Here is a 17,676-nt window from a genome sequence, read left to right as displayed (position 1 = left end):
GGACAAGGTGGCGGGGGGCTGCAAGGAGATAAAAAGTAAAAATTGCTTTCAGCATCTCCATTATTAAAAGTGTTATTGTGCCAGGATTTTAGTATCATTACAAATATTAATCTACACAACTTGTGAGAATTTTTCTACATTTTTTGGTACTAGTTAATGAAAGTGGGCAATAGACTAAAGTATACGCAGTGTCATTGCCATTGGCTATAGCCATTAGATCACACTTTCAACAACATTTCTGTCCCTTGAGACATTTCTGTCCCTTCATTTTATTGCTGTAGCCCTCCAAACTAATCATTATTTATTACAAATGCAGTGCTGTCACTTTAAAAGACTGTGGAGCCTGTAGTGCTGGTGTAATTATGCAGGGTCAAAGTTGTGAAAACTGACATTTGAAAAGAATCTCACTGAGGGGATGCTTGTATTGTATTGAAAACTGGGTTTAATGGGACCATGTAAAAATTTGTCCAAATTAAAGAAAAAAACCAAAAAACTAGCACACACATATGGAAGAAAAGACATAACAAGGGTTCCAAGGATTTATTTTCAAAATACATTCAGGAGCAGTTTTGTGTAAAGATAAACATTCATCTATTCTGTTTAAAACTTGGAGTTTCAGGACTAAAAACTGAAACTGAATTCATTGATTATTGTCCAAACTGAGGCAAGTGTAGAAAGTAAATACACCATTAATAGTCTGTTAAATTATTAATGTAGGTCTGCACATATGTTTATATTTTATAACTTTTTTAAAAGGGCATGGTAGTCTGCAAAAGTGATAAGCTTCACACTCTGTGACTATGCAGCTTTTAAAGAGACAGATCTCTGTCTAGTGTGCCTGTGTGTGTGCATGTGCCTATAAATGTAAAAGATACATAAAATACATGTTGGGTGTGGTAGAAAGGGTGCATTAGTGTAAGACTGGAATGACCACAAGAATGTTGAAGTCATGCATGAGTTATTTCTGTTACCCCAAATGAGAGTCAGTAAAATTTTGATACCACAGCATACTGCCATGTAGTTTGCCTCTGCCACATTTTATAGAATTTCAACTGTAGAAATGTACATAGTACGAATAACTTCTTAAAAATGATATATTGTGCTCCTCCACCTGTAAAACCAGATTCACCGTCAGTCCTGCTGTGCAAGCCAGAGAAGGAAAGGGAGATTATAAATAGTACATCTTAGAAACCTCTGAATTACCTAAAACAGCTTTGCTCTCACAGATATAATGTGGTGTTTTATGACATAATTTGTCAGAATCAACTAGGGCTAGCAGCTGGGTAATGCCCCTTTTTTCTTCAAGAGCCTCTGTATATTCCCGTTTGTGGGATATGGTGCTTCTGATATCAAGTTAAAGATTCCCTTTTGGGGAACCACACACAGTCCTCTTCAGTGACAGAATGGCTATGTGTTGAACCAGGAGCAGTGGAACTCGTGGGGCAGAGTGGTACAAAAAACACAGTGAGGACTGAGCTATATTTCTGCCTCTGTATCCATGCGTCTGTCCCAGCTCAACTGTGCTTCCCCTCTGACTCCACCTCATGCTTCCTAGTTCCAGTTATTCCTTCCCCAGTGGCTGATACTTTGGAAGATGAGAACGTATCAGATTCTGAGCAGGCACTTCCCTAGCAATGAGTGGGGGACAGGGCACACCGGTACCTATCAAGTGGCAGTTACTCTATATTCACATGCGGGACAGAGGCAAGAGTGGGCTTGGGAAGGGCACAAACAGCCACGAAAGTGCCTAAAGCTAGGCGGGAGAGCAAAAGCTAGGGTAATTTTTCTCCCCCTTCTATTCCTCCACACTCCCCCATTCATGTTAACCCTCACTGCCTCTGCAATGAATCCCACATTTATGGAAGATTCCCTATTGTTCCAGCCAGAAATACGGAATAAATTTACCCTCTGCAAAGAATACATCAGCTCCAAAGTTGCAATATAGAAAACGTGAGCTGGTGGAAACCCAAATAGAAGTCTAGCTTGAGCCAAACAGAATGAAAATGAAATGGTTAATCAAGTTAACAGTAACATATAGTAAACAATTGAAAGGGAACAAGAATACCTTACAGAGAAGGGAAAACTGATTATATAAGGCATCTCCTACATGGATGGTGGGAGGAGAATGTGAGTGGCCCTTTTCTCTTCCCCCAGTTTTTCAAGAGGATTAATAAGTGCCAGGATACAGCTTTTGTTATAGTTGGACCTTGGTTGGTTAGGATGGGTAAAGAGCCCTTTTAATCGATTCAGGGGAAACCCTGGCAAATCCAGCTGCCATGTGAATAGGTGAGACTGCTTATTGGTCAGGGCAGTTATGAGTAGGGGATGACAGAACTGAATTACAAATGGTTACTTGTTTGTTACTACTGAAAGGAAAATACCATCATTAATGCTCAAATATTCCAAGAGCACAGTATTGAAGTTATGTCTTGGAAAATTCTGTATCTATACATGTCAGCATTTGGAAAATGTTAGTAATTTGTATAGGAGCCCATCAGTGGAAGCAAGTGGGTAAAATGTGACAGAATACTAATATTGATGAATGTCCTCCTTTGTTTGTTGTTTGTTTGTTTCAGTTTACAAGCCTTGAGAAAAGAAAAGTCCCGAGATGCTGCTCGCTCTCGCCGGGGAAAGGAAAATTTTGAATTCTACGAGTTGGCAAAATTGTTGCCGCTCCCTGCAGCCATTACAAGTCAGCTTGACAAGGCATCCATCATCCGACTTACAATTAGCTATCTGAAAATGAGGGACTTTGCTAATCAGGGGGATCCTCCGTGGAACTTGAGAATGGAAGGACCTCCACCTAACACCTCAGTAAAAGGTATGAAAATAGCATATTGTTTAGTATGGATTGTGGCATCCTGTGGTAATCTCTAAATTGAAATTTTTACCATCATCCTTTCTTCTTTCCCTGCATATCAAATCCTTTAAAGGGATACAAATGTGGAAATCTGAGGTCTGCATGAGAAAGACACCATGTGAAGGTGAAATAAACCTCTTATTCTATTTCTATTTTATTTTAAAACAAACTTGTCAGTGTATGATAGCAGTAAGGTTTCTGGGAAATGGAGATAAATAGTTTGATTTAAAGTGATTTGCAGTTAGTGTTTTTGTTTTATTTTCATACTGTACAAAAAGATGATTTGGGGTGGAACATGATAACATTTATTGGAGTGGGTCATTTATTGTATGGTATGTTAAATCAGAATTCAGGTTAATAGTAAATTCAAACACTTCAAATGTTGTCAGTCACCAAATGAAAGACCTGAATTGCCTTTATTTCTTTATAATTTATGTATAAAATATTTTATCTCTGAACTAGTATAGTTAGACAAAATGGGCATCTAAACTATGTGAGCATCTAAACTATGTGTTCAAATCAGCAGTCAGGAAACTAAAATGGGTATTTTTGACCTACGTACTCATTGGAGCACTCAAACCCAGGAGCTGTTAGTCTTACTTTAGAACCCAGAACCCAGGTAAGAAAATCACCCCTGTACAGTTTTTCAGGAAATGTGCGTAATTTTTAAGACTGACATTTTTAGTGTCATCTTTATATCCTATTTTTCTCACACAGGCAAGTGTGATCTCCCTTTGTTACAATTAATGTAACATTTTTTAATGAAGTTAGAAATACTGAAAGCCTTTTAAAGTGTGGTTGTTAGATCTTTGGTCTGCCTTTGGCAGAACAGAATTTCATTCTGTTTTATTTTAGCCATTAAGTTTTATGCTTTAGAGGAGACATATTCTAGATTGAGCAGGATATCATCAACGCTTCATTTTCTATCTGTTGTTAGTTATACACTTGAAACACTGGACTGGATTAGACAGGATAAGGCTGTACATAGTTGGAGGTATCAGTAGTAGCCACTTCTGTGGGACAGATAGGAATCTCTTTGTACATCAGCATTTGATAGCTGTTTGTACATTGATGCTAGTATTGGCTATGTCGGCAGCTTCAGTTGCCCTTCTTGCTAGAAGACAGAATGTTGGATGAGAAATGTCATAGTTGTACATTGGAAGGAGGTGGAGATGGAGGGGAAGTGTTACTCTCAGAAATTTCAGAATGAAATGTGTGTTCCCTGTGCAGTGGGATAGATGCTAATTACAATAAGGCTATTACAATAGGGATGTAAAGTAAGTGGCTTATTTTCCCACTATTGTCTGTTGCATTGGTGATCTACCTGTTGAAATAACACACATCCTGTCTATATAATGCTGTTACCAGTTTTCTAGTGATAAAGAATACGCTAGTATAGGTTTTTCTGTGGTACAGATTGTCTGATTTCTGCAGGTCCCTGCTCAAGTGTAAAAACATCTTATGTAAGTTTTCATAGAATCCACTTTCCTTTTTCCGTGTCCTATTTTGGAATAATATAGCTCACTGTCAGACAGGAACATATTTAAATATAAGCTCTCTGACTTCATGGAAGGTTCAACATGGAAAAGTATAATCCTAACTATAGATACAAAAATGTTGGAGTCAAAAATAACTGTTACCACTCAAGAAAGAGATCTTGGAATCCTTGTGCCGTAGTAGTCTCTGGATAGAAATGATGTGTGTGGGGGCAAATGGGACGTTCTCCCTCCCCGGGCATGCTCAGTAAGCCTCTGTCCTCAGTCCGCTCCTTTATGCTCTCACTCTCATGTTCTCACTTCATGTTCTCCCCGCCCAACACGACATGCACTCGTAGTCCTCCCTTCCAGAATCTGAAATGGCAGCCCTGGGGTCACCCCTGCTTCTGCCTACCAAAAAAGCAACAGGAAGCATTTCAGTGCTCTCTCTACCCAATTGGAGACTCTTCTGCTGCAATTTTAGAGTTTTGTGTGCTTGGTCTCATGCCTCAAAAGATGAAGGATCACATTGGAGCCAAGAAGTCTTTTTTTTTCAAAGTGAAACTTCGTTATTACTGGATAGAATTGTATTTTACATATTGTAGTGCCTTGAAATAATATGACGCTTTCAGTCTACTTCACTGTACTAGTAAATGGAGTTTCATTTTATGTGAATTCTTTTAAGCAGGTTCAATTGTACATTGTGTGTATATTTTATTACTTCAGTAGTTCTCCTTAAACATAAACCTGTTACACATTCCGATCAAACATTCATGAAATTACATCAAAAGAAATTCATTTTCATTTATTAAGGTCATTTTCTGCTGCTCTTGAAGAAGTTCATATGGATAAACAAGCTCACATAAATAGCCTGTAGCATCACATGAAGTGTTGTTCATAATCCTACAATAAAATGAAAGATATCGTACTTTGTGCATCCCCAAGCAATTTCTTGAATAAACCCTAAAGGCATTTGGAAAATTATTTGAGAAGAACTTAAACTGTGTAGGCAATTGCTTCTCCTCCCCCCTTCCAATGTGATAATGTGTTCATGTTAATAATTACATTTCAAAGCTTAGTTTTAAATTTGTCCTCGACTATGTACAGCAATTTAATCATTTTAATTTAGTATTTCAGAAAGGTCCTTTACTCTGCCCTGTATTCATCACAGCATTCCTTAAAAGTCTATAAAGGCTGAGGAGTTTGGTTTTTTATGCTCATTTCATATAGATTATTTCAAGTTGTGTTTGCAAAGAGAACTCTTAGCTGATGCCGTGTACTATTTCTAGTCAATTATTTCATGGAAATGATATGTTAAGCAATTGCAAAGTAACAGATAGTTTTGTCCATTAGTTTAGGAATATTTGTATTGTTATAATACAAATCAAGTCTACAATGAACATTATGCATTATTCAAGAAATAACCAGCCATTTTCAGCAGTGTTTCAGCTAAATAACTGATGATTGTAACCTTTAAAGATATTTCATTGTGGTAACAATTGGTAAACCGCTTTTCCATTCACAGTAATCTTTGTTTAGAGACTATCTAGAAACCATTATATGTTTTATTAATCTTAACAGCAATAGCCACTGGTTTGACATTTGCCAAAACTAGATAATTTTTCTGTCTTTCTAATAAAGGGGTTTTTTGGGGGGAGGAGGGTTGCTCATTGTTTAAGACATTATTAATTGGGAATATTAACCATTGTAAGTAACAGTGTGTGCATTTTGTAGTCGTTGAATTTAAACATTAAAATGATTAAAATCAGGAGATGAGCATCCTTAGGGGAGGCAATAAATATATACAGGCAGTCCCCGGGTTACATGGATCCGACTTACATCGGATCCCTACTTACAAACGGGGTGAGGCAACCCCGCACTAGCTGCTTCCCCCCAGCAGACCAGGGAGATGAAAGCTAGCGCCTCCCCCCCCCCCCCCCCCCCAGCAGACCAGGGAGACACGGAGCGGCTTTTCTCAGCAGACACCTCAGCTTGAGAATAAAGGACTGAGGGAAGTGAGGTGTGGGAGAATAAAACTGAGCTCTGGAGAAATGTTTGGCTAGAGTTTCCCCTACAATATATACCAGTTCCGACTTACATACAAATTCAACTTAAGAACAAACCTACAGTCCCTATCTTGTACGTAACCCGAGGACTGCCTGTAGACAAATATATCAATTAAAACATCTATTTAGAGAGAATAGAAAGCAAAGCATAAGAAGATATTTGTATATACAGTATATACTGAACTATATAGAATTTAGGGCAAAATAATATGGCCTTTACTAAATCCCCAAATTTCAGTGAATATCTGTTCACAAGTAAAACAAAACAACTGCTAGCAAATCCCTCAGTATCACAAATGTAAACTCTAAAAATTTTGATCTAGAAGTTCGAGGGGTTACACATCTGTTTTTCCAAAAAATGTTGTCATTGTTTAACCAATGCCTGGGATTTTATTTGTGACTATACTTAAAGTATTTTGCACCTTACAGTTGCCTCACACACGACATGGTCCATAATGTTTTTGTGACCTAAAATTATAAGTCATCTTCCTGTCTTTGGAGAGCATTTTTGAATCATATTTATATTTGTACTAAAAGACAGCGTGCCCAATGGGTTGTCTGAAATATTACTCCAAGATTCTGGGAGTTTCACCCTAATATAACATACAGTATCACAAACAGAAAAAAATCCAGGGAACTCATATGGTCAACTCTCCAACAAGCTGTATTTGTTTTCACTGTGAATCTTTTTAAAAAGTCCATTAGTGAATGCAACATTTTGTAGTCTATAAAACGTGTTTTGTTGAAGTAAAATCATGTTGCATAGCTGGGTTGTGGTTTTTTTTCTTCAAACTTTCTGTTATTTCCGTGATATTCCTGTAGTATTTCACAGCCAAATAAATTGTGGATGTTAACTTTTCCACTTGAACAGCGTGCCTGTCATTTGCTAGTATATGGAACAGTCTTTGTGATACTTTTGAAAGAAACACTTTTGTTCTTTTAACTCACATATGGTATTCACAAAGTGTAATCAAATAAATGCCCATTTTTGATATCCTGAGCACTGGCCAATTTCCAAGATGACTTCAAATTATTCATTAGATAGAAACTGGATTTTGTTCATGTTGGGTGTTTCTTTTTATCTTTGGAATTTCAAGTGTATTCATAGGGCTATGAGTACAATTTCCTTTTGAATACCATGACATATAGGAACTTGAAATATGTATCATGAGTTTGTGATATAGCTATATTTTTATGAAACAGAATTAATTATGGGATTATCCAGGATCTCTAATGGTGAAGAATTGGTTGCAGGTTTTTGTACTGGAATATTTACATTTTGATATACATTTTTACAAGACGCAACCTATCTGTTACCATTGAGCAAGGTGAATGAATAATTCCAGCTAAGGTGTGAAATGGTCTTGTGTTAAACTGTTTTCAAATGATAGTGCTGGAGCAGTGGTATGTTGTGTGAAGAATGCCAGTGTAGCTTCACTATACCTTCTTTTGACGTTACTCAGTCTAAAACAGGATAATCTTACTGATTTGTAATCTGGAGTTAATAATATTTGGCAGTTTGGAACAAACTCAAAAGTCATCATCTAAGTATTTCAACCCAAAACAGACCTCTCAAGTCAGTTTTCAGTGACAAACATGTGTGATGGTAAAATATAGCTTATAATAATTAATTCACTGTTACTTAATTTCTTCAGTCCTGAGAAAATCTGGACAAAATCTATTAGTCAGAGCAAAGAATGATTGTTTTTCTTAACTTAAATTTTAAACTTGTAAACTTGTAAAATTTTAGTGCTGAGCCATAATTTTCTCTCATTTCTAAATGTGATGCACACAATTTTTAATATAAATAATACTACTCATTATAGTAAAATTGAAAATGTATGTAAATAGTTGCCAGATTGGACTCATATTGTTTAAATGGGACATTCTATTGACAAATTTAGTTCTATTTTTTTAAAGTTGGCACCTTTGAACAGATATGAGTCCATGACTTTATTTATTTAATTTTTTTTCTTTGAAGGGAAACTGCCATATTTTCCTTCAATCTACTGTACTCCAGTGACTGTTTTTCAATGTTATATAAGAGAAAGCAAGGAAAATGGAAAAAAGATAATTGTTAACCAAAATGACAGCAGGGATTACCTATGCTTTGATTAAAGTATCTTTTTGTTACTATATTTATATTAAATAAGTGTATATTTTTCCCCAAAGGATAATACATTCTCCTTTCTCAAGTGTCTTTGAAAGACTTTCTCAATCCATTTAAAAGTGAATTTAGAAGTGATAATAAAATATATCACCTCACCTACCTTGTCTCTATGGATCTCGAAAGACAATAAGTTAACAGTAACAGAAACTGGTGTATTTTATCAGCTGACCAGAGGAGAAGACATTAAAAGATTCCCTATACCATGTACCAATGTGTCTCTGCTCTTACCACGTAGGGATTGAGACTCACCAGAGCTTAAGAAGTGGCACATAGTTTTCAATTTTACGCTTATGAAGACTACTGCAGATGAAAATGGAAAAAAAAACCCACAATGCGGCTGATTCTGAAGTATTGTTATAAAAGGGGAAATTGCCGTCTAAATGCCTCTCACTTGGTGCTGTTCACATGAAGAATTGAAAGTCATATTAATTCTATTCTTCCAAGGTTGTAGATGCTTTTCTTATTCATGCAAGAGTCCAATTTTCAGAGTCAGTCCATATTATGTGCTTTAAAAAGCTTTGGTATTAGTCTAAGGATATGTCTAGGCTGCAGGCTTCTTTTGGAATAAGCTTTTCTGGAAGAGATCTTCTGGAAAAATTTCTTCTAAAAGAGAGTGTCTACACAGCAAAATCACATAAAAAAGCAGTCTTCTTTTTTGAAAGATAGCATCCACGCTGAATGGATGCTGTCTCACATTTAAGTTGTGATTACTATGGATGGAGTGGCCACCATGCACCAGTGCCTTTTCCTCTTTCCTCTTCTTTCAAAAAAACTCGCTCTTCCCCATTCACACATGCCTTTTTCTGAAAGAACTCTTTTGGAAAAATGCTTCTTCCTCATAGAATGAGGTTTGTCAATGTTGGAAAAACCCCTCTGTTCTTTTGAAAGAACATGATTGTAGTATGGACACAAGTGAAGTTTTTTCGGAAAAATTGCCATTTTTCCGAAAAAATCTGTGGTGTACTCAGACATGCCTTAAGTGTCATCTTTGCTCAGTTTAAAACCTGTTTAAATGGCAGTGTTCAGGCCACCAACTCACACCAAAAACCAAGATGAATTTAAAGATTAATTTAAAATTTAAAGATGATTCTGTCATGTTTGCTTAAAAAAAAACCTGTGTTGTTATGGGATAACTTTAGTTTGGGAGACATATGTTGGAAGTATTGTGCAGCCAATAGCAAAATATTATTACAGTTTATAAAAATAATAGAGGATAATTTTCTAACAATTTATTGCACCCAACATGAAGTAACTATTTGGGATTTCCTGATTGGCCCCTGGGTTGGCGGGGTGCGTAAAGTCCCCCCTGACTTCCATCTAGAGAGAATTGCCAGGTGTTTTAAAACAGCTGCGGGTTCCCTTTACACGCTGCAATGGGAGAAGACTTCACACACTCCCCCTGCCCTCAGGCCAGTCAGAGTCTGGGGGTGGGGAGAAAGCACAAAGTCTCTTGCTCCCTGTCCCCGCCCCACCAGGAGCACATGGCAACTAGAGAGAAATGCCAGTTGTTTTGGGAGACCTCACACGATCCCCCATTCCCAGGTCTCGACTGGCGGGGGAGCAGCAGAGTGGCCACGGGCCGGATCCACCGACTTGGTGGTTTGGATCTGGCTTGTGGAGGCCCCTTGCCCACTCCTGGACTAGATGATCTACTGCCCTCAACTTCTCTGGACATGTCTACCGTTGCTCTAAAAACCCTACATCATAGAGTCTCAGTGCTTGGGTAAAATGACTTGACTTGAAGGGCTCGGATTGTGGGACTAAAGATTGCAGTGTAGATATTTGGGCTTGAGCTAAAGCCTGAACTCTGAGTCTCCCCTTTCCCCGCCTGGCTCCAATGGTGTTGGAACCATTTTTTGGGGGGGAGAGGGAGTGGAGGGCATGCTGGAAACCGTTGAACAAAACTACATGTTCTGATTATGATGCAAACTGCGTCAAGCCAGGGGGTGCTGTGACACCCCCAGCACCTCTAGTTTGAGGCCCCCCTGCCTGTCTCCAGCCTAAGCCTGAAAGTCTACGCTACAGTTTTATAGCCCAGGGCCTAAAGCCCAAGTCCTAGCTGTTCCATGGATCTTTTATTGCAGTGTAGATGTTCCGTAGAATCCTAAAGACACTAGTGTAACTGACAATTAGACCATAAGTATCTAAAGCCATTTCTGATACTCAATAAAGGCCAAATCATTCCTGTCCCTTGTGTGGGTGATGAAAATGGGTAAGGATTGGAGGAAGGGAGCTGAAGGAGCCTCTCTGGCAGAATTGCAGCCCTTGCACATTATGGAGAACAGGTACTGCTCTCTCTCTGCTCCCTTGTGAGTATAGAGAGGTATATGTCCTTACACATTGGTCAGTTTCTGGAAGTCAGTTGTGACCTGAAGGAAGGTGTATTGGTCATGTTACCACTGTATGTCTGGGAGAAGAATATCTCTGTCTTTGCTCTGCCTTGGCAGGTGTGGTTTCACAAAGCCCCTGTTATGATACAGTGTAGTCCAAATTTGTCACGTTCTCCAGTGACAGTGAGTTTCATAGACAATGTTTTTTTTTAAATCCAATTGATCCATTTTACTGTTTTACCTATTAATGTAAGGCTTCCTCTGTTTTTCACATTGTGGAAATTACCCTTCTTTATGCCATTTATATTATATAACTTAATCATATTGCTTCTTTTCATTTCCAGGCTTTCATGCCCTTTTCTATTTCTGATGTGCATCTTTAACAGGAGGCAACCCAAACTGACAGCACCATAGGAGCATACCATTGTTTGTATAATGGGATAAATATGTGAGAAAGTAGTTCTGTCTCCATGCCATTTCGGTCTTTGGGCTCCCTGCTGAGACCAACAATGGGGGTGTCAGTTATGATGATTGTGGTGTTGTGGATATATGTGCACTAGGAAATGACCTAATATCACCAACACATTTTCCATAACCTGCTGAGCAGACAGTAGTTGGTAATGATTTTGATCAGTACTGTATGTAGCACAGACCCAGGAGACGAAGGATCTCACTTACATTATCACTTTCTTGGTCCTTCCAATGCCTTCTTAGTTGAAGCCATAGAAGATTGCTAAATATACATGTCCTCCTTTATTTGAACCATAACTAATTCTATCGAGCACTTATGCAGAGACAGAAAACATCTGTTGCAGCTGGTAAAACACTAATGTTGTTGCAAATATATAGTCAATGTAGTGCCAATGTTTTAAGAGTTAAACGTTGCTAATCCATCACATTTCAACTAAAGACTTACATTTCGTCAGAGTAGTCAAAGAGCCCTTATATCTGAGAATAAGGAGGTGGAAAATGTGACTGTGTGTTGTTGGATGTCTTTATCACTGCCAGCCCTTAATGTGCTTATCTTTCTTTCTGTTGCAGTTAGGATTCACATTCCTTTTCTTATATGACCTACACATCACAACTTTAGCTTTTTCATGGTCTTTCTAAAGTTCTTTACTTCAATTTATTCTGTTTACCCATAGAGTTGTATTTTGGGTTCTCACTATAATACCAGTTATATAAGGTTTCTTCCTCTGTTCAGACCTCAACCTTTTACTCCATCTTTTTTTTTTTTTTTTTTTTTTTTTTTGAGTGCCATATTTTTTCTATATGACACAGCTGGAACTCTTGAATTCTCAATGCAGTCTTCACGGTAAAAACAAAATGTTGAAGAATTTTAATAATTAAAAAGAAAAAGTAGGAAAAAGGAAATAACTAAGCTTCAATCAAATAAGAGGTTCTCCTCAATTTAGCTTCAGCCCTGTCTTTCTTCAACATCTGAACCAACATTTTAATAATTTTAGCTCATCCATTCCTCTCTCATTGTCAGTTTTCACTCATGAGATAAATAGCTAATGCCACTGTCATGGCTAATCCCACCTCTGCCACCATGTCATGGCTCCTTCCCCACTCTGGCATGATAAATGCAGAAGTGGGGGCTAGCAAGTGTACCCCAAAGCCTTATCTACCAGGCTTTGGTATAAAATTTCCCCCCAAGATCTTAAAACCCTAGATCTTGGGAATAAAACTTCCGCTGCCACCACCCAAATGTTGATAAAGAAATCAGGGGAAAGATCATTTGGGAAATCTTACCCCTAAAACAAAAATCAGGGCACACCATTAACCACTGCCAGGTTAATAAAAAGAAAAGAAAGAACTTTTATTATTACAACAATATTCCGGTTGCAAGTATAATGACTAGAGAGGAAGGTAACAAAATATACTCATGGAGAAACTCCATGGGCCTAGAACTTAGTTACAAAGAAAAGCCAAAACATCTTTTAAGCAGTGCCAGATCTCAGATCCCATACCCAATCCTTAAAACAATAAAACCTAACAAAACTACCTAAACTTTACCCTACTTACAGAAAATGAAGAGTGGTGTCTTGGAGAGAGAGAGAGACATGCTTGTCCCTCTCTGTAGCTGCAGAGAACTCACTCAGAGACAAAAGGGAGAAGAGAAAAAAACCCAAATTCCTTTGTCCCAGTTTGAAAAGTTCCACCTACATTCTTATTGGTCACTCCACCTGGCTAGGTGTAGTTAACCCCTTAATCCCCAGGCTGCTGGCTAACCCTCATAATCATGACAGTCACAAATTTCAAAGGAGAGGAGACAGATAACCTGTACCTGTATCCATAGTTGAGAACATTGATGGTTATTTAATAGGGGTTGAGGGGGTATGACAATTGCATATGTTCCAATCTTAGGGAAGATGGGAACATAAATCAGGAGGGATGTTCAGATTACATTTAAATTAATTTCTTTGGATTATATCATGATATATCATATTTCAGTGATTCTCAAAGTGTAGTCTACAGGTGACTAGTGGTCTAGCAGGACCAGGGTTCACCCTCTTCCCACGCAGTGGGGAGCCCGCACTGATGCTCCAGTCACGTGGCCCCCCACAAGGTTGGAGCACCTTTGCCAGTGGGGGAAAGGAAAGAGCCTTGTGGGGTGGATCTGGCTTGCAGGAGAAGGAAGCAGATCCATGTGCTGCTGCTCCCCCTCCTCCTGACTGGGGGAACAGCAGTGCAGGAAAACCTCCTCCTGCCAAGATCCTGTACCCTGTTCCTGTCAGAGATCCCCTGAAGTGATGGCCCTGAAGTGATTTGTCAGTTAAAGGGTAAAAAAAGTTCTATGTCCCAAAGATGGTTGTTCTGCTTTTTGCTTTTTAATGACCTAAAATGGGAGAAAAGTAAATCACAGTTGCATTGTTTTCACATGTAAAGTGAAAGAAGTTTGTTGGTATCTATAAAGTGCTGTATTTGGAGAAAAACTTGAACTTGAAATGCTTACTCATTTCATTCAGTCTGACCTGTTCTAAGCAGGGCAAAAGCTTCTTCTAATACTACCACTCTTAGGCTATGTCTAGACTGCAAGCCTCTTTCGAAAGAGGCTCTTTCAAAAAATACTTTCGAAAGAGCCTCTTTCGAAAGAGAGCGTCTAGACTGCACGTTGAACTTTCGAAAAAGCGGCTTGCTTTTTCGAAAGAAAGCATCCAGTGAGTCTGGATGCTCTCTTTCGAAGAATCCCTATTTACATTGAAGAACGCCTTCTTTCGAAAGAGGAACTTTCGAAAGAAGGCATTCTTCCTCGTGAAATGAGGTTTACCGCCATCGAAAGAAAAGCCGCGTTCTTTCGATTTAATTTCGAAAGAACGCGGCTTGAGTCTGGACGCAGGGGAAGTTTTTTCGGAAAAAGGCTACTTTTCCCGAAAAAACCCCTGAGTCTGGACACAACCTTAGGGTGAAGGATTTGGACAGAAACTCAGTAAAGGCTGATTCCTGCAATACTTGTGTCATAAGTCCTGGGACGACTTATATGTGTAAGAGTTCTGGAAGAAAGTGATTGTGTGATAGTCTCATGCCCTTGTTCAAATTCACCAAAGTATTTAAACATATGCTGAAGTTCCATTAGGGTCAGTGAGATTTAAGCATGTGTTTTAAGCAAGCATTTTATGAGAAAAATGTAAATTTTATTTTGTATTTCCTGTATGTATATTTATTACAAATATAACGAGTGGTTATCTAGATATTTGGAACAAATACTAGTCTAACCTTAGCAATGAATTGTGAAAAACATGAATTTATTAATAATTCTAGTTCTCATCTAATTATTATATTGGATACTTCTGATCAAAAGGAAAGAGTAGGATGGCTTAGGTAAACCTAAATATTTCAGAGAACAACATATATATATTTTTCTAAACACATATGCATATTGTAAATACAACCACAATTTGACCACACTATGAATATAGTTTAATTTCTGCTAGTATTTCACAGTGAGCTGGGAAAGGAAACTGATTTTCCACTAAATTTCTGTGCTCAATCAGAGATTTAAAGTTAAAAAAAAAAGACTATGGATTCATTGTGTTTTCAGTCTGTATTTAAGACCTCAGGACATTACAGAGATCAGTAAAGACATGTTGTTGGCACTCTCTAATTAAAGAACTCCCCTCATAAATGACTTTATAATTTAGAGAATGTGTAAGTTTCTGTACTTCGCATCTAAAACTGAATAATATATAATCTTCACATTGTCAGGAACTTGTATAAATGTGTGGGGTTTTTTTTTATGGAATTTAAGATTCTACAAATTTTCATTTAGTGCGTTTGCTCTCTCTCTCAGGAAGAAGAGACAAATCACTCATAAATTACTTAACCCTAGTTGTTCCACGGTCTTACTCATACTCAAGATTATACGTTAGAAAGCCCTTGTCTTATTTTCAATGTATGAGCATGTCTGTCTGCATGATTCACCCCCTACTGCTTCCAGAGGCATGGGCAACTTGTCACTTCTGGTTCCATTTGTATCTAATGAAAACTATGGCTTTTGCTCCCTCTGGGTTGGTGTCACATGAATGTGTAAAATTGCATGCCACATTTCATCATCTGGGAAAATACTAAAGGCAGTATTCATCATCATTAGATGGGTCATGAGTATATATTATTGTTAATTTTTTATGAACACAGGCAGTTTCCCATGTATTAAAAGGTGAAAGTAGATGACTTCTAGCAATCATTATAAGACTATAGGAAGGCATGATACTCACTAAGAGGATTAGCAAAATTGATATTTATGAAATTCTGTTTTTGAGAATAAATATGAAATTCCTCGAAATACCACAACAGCTCTTCATTACCTTTTTTCTTCCAAATGTGAATCACTACAAATGCCAACTGATGGTCTTCCTTTTGATGAAGACGAAATATGACGACATTTCTTATGGAGAAACGAAAGCATATATAGATTCAGGGCTAGATTTTCTAAAGAGCTGAGCACCACATTTGGAGCTAGAATTCAAAAGACCCTCAACCCTGTGCAGGCAACAAAATCAGTGGTTATGTTTTCAAAACAATGCAGCAATTTGGATGTTTTCCTTTTTTTAGTTATCTGATTGTAGTTGTCCCAGTGGCAGTTGCTGAGTGCTGTGCTCTTTTCAAAAACTGGTGAAGAGTGATTCTCCCACTATAACAGAAGAGATCCATGGGAGAACTGGGAATAGCACCCCAATCCCATGACTTTGAGTCCTTTGCTTAACAAGAAGACTATCCTCACCGTCTTAAAAGGATTACTGCATTTAGTCAGCGTTTCAGTGTGAAATGTAATCTATTTCTGTACATGAGATCAGATTTTTTGGAATGCCTCTAGAGTTAATGTAAAGACAAGGTAGGTGAGATGGACCTGAAGAAGAGCTCTGTGTAGCTTGGAAGCCTGCCTCTTTTAACAACAAAAACTGATTCATGTGAAGGTATTACCTCATCCATCTTGCCTCTCCAATATCCTGGGACCAGTGAGGCTGCAACTGCATTTCAAACAACAATTTGGATTGACAGTGAATAGATAATGAGATTACCAAGTGAAAGAAGGAAAGAAATATTGCTAAATCCATTTTATAGTAAATCTTAATGTTATTAGCTTGAATAGGTATATCAAAAGTATTTTAAAAAATTCTGGCTATTGTCTGAAGGTTTCATAGGCCAAGACTGGTCTTTTAAGCCTCATTGTAAAAATGAAGTATCAATAAACATTAGTGTCTAAATAAACCAATGAAAAAAATCACAGGAAATATGACCAAAAGTATTGTGTGATGAGATCCAAATGCTATTTAGAATCCAATGGTCATCCACTATAAGAAGACATTTCCCTTTTTTTTTTTTTTGACAATTTTAAAATGCATTTAACTGTCCTTTTTTGTAGATGAAAAAATGTTGTTTTAGCTTTCTTTTTCTGTAGGCTAGAACAGTGTCCCATTTCCTGTTCACTTGGTTCTTTAATGTTTATCTATCCATTCTGTCTCCATTTTAATCATTCCCTTTTATTTGTCGTTTTTTTGTATAACTTAATTCCTTCTCTGTTTTTTACTCCTTAGTGTAGAGTCTTTTTTAATGTATTCTTCTCATCCTGTTCACTGGCTTTTATGCTTCTTTCTCTACCTTTTTTGCTCTTACTGTTCTGTTGCCCCATTGTATTGCTGTGAGTACTTAAAAATGAAGTTTTCTTTTGTAAATTTTACTTAACAGTCTCTGAGTGTGTATATAGAAAAAAGTAAATGAAAGGACCAATGTTTTGCAGTTACAATCTGTTCCTCATATAGTCCACTTGAATAAATATATGGACCAGGCCATTTATTAAGCCATTTATAAAACCATAGATTCATAAGTTTTTCAGGACAAAAGGGACCATTCCGACCATCTAGTCTGACCTCCTGCATAACACAGGCCATAAAACCTCAACCAGTAATTCTTACCTCAAGCCCATAACTTCTGTTTGAGCTATAGCTTGTCTTTTAGAAATATATCTGGCCCTGATTAGTGGTAGAGAATCAACTAAATCTCTAGGGCTATGTCTAGACTGCAGAGTTTTTCCAGGATACCAGAAAAACGCTGTTGTGTCCAAGGAATGCATTCACTTTTTCAGACCAGTTTCCGAAAAAGTAGGGGCATTCTTTCAGCATCCCTGTATTCCTGATTTTATGAGGATTAAGGGATGTTCTGAAAGAAGACATGTAGACAGGCCAAATGTTGGAAAAGCCTCTTCTGAAGAAACGAGTGGAGAAAAGTACACAAATTGCAGTTTGCAATTTGGGTATCTTTTCCCGATAAAAAC

At 37.7% G+C, this 17,676-nt stretch overlaps 1 protein-coding gene across 8 annotated transcripts in view; it reads left to right on the top strand.

The window, feature by feature from the left end:
• NPAS3 (neuronal PAS domain protein 3) overlaps nt 1-17,676 on the top strand; it is an 888,952-nt gene that overhangs the window by 241,346 nt on the left and 629,930 nt on the right. For 6 of the 8 annotated variants that reach the window (XM_006117663.4, XM_075926952.1, XM_006117666.4 and 3 more), the window contains 2 exons: nt 2,577-2,821; nt 2,934-2,984. In XM_006117663.4, coding sequence (XP_006117725.2) covers nt 2,577-2,821; nt 2,934-2,984 — 296 coding nt within the window. Of the gene's footprint in view, nt 1-2,576; nt 2,822-2,917; nt 2,985-17,676 lie in introns of those variants that run through there. The other 2 variants (XM_075926953.1, XM_006117664.4) reach the window with 2 other exon arrangements.

The sequence above is a fragment of the Pelodiscus sinensis genome, chromosome 4 (genome assembly GCF_049634645.1).
Source record: "Pelodiscus sinensis isolate JC-2024 chromosome 4, ASM4963464v1, whole genome shotgun sequence".
NCBI lineage: Eukaryota > Metazoa > Chordata > Testudines > Trionychidae > Pelodiscus > Pelodiscus sinensis.
Note: the sequence above shows the minus strand (reverse complement) of the source record. Positions and strands in the feature narration are given on the sequence as shown.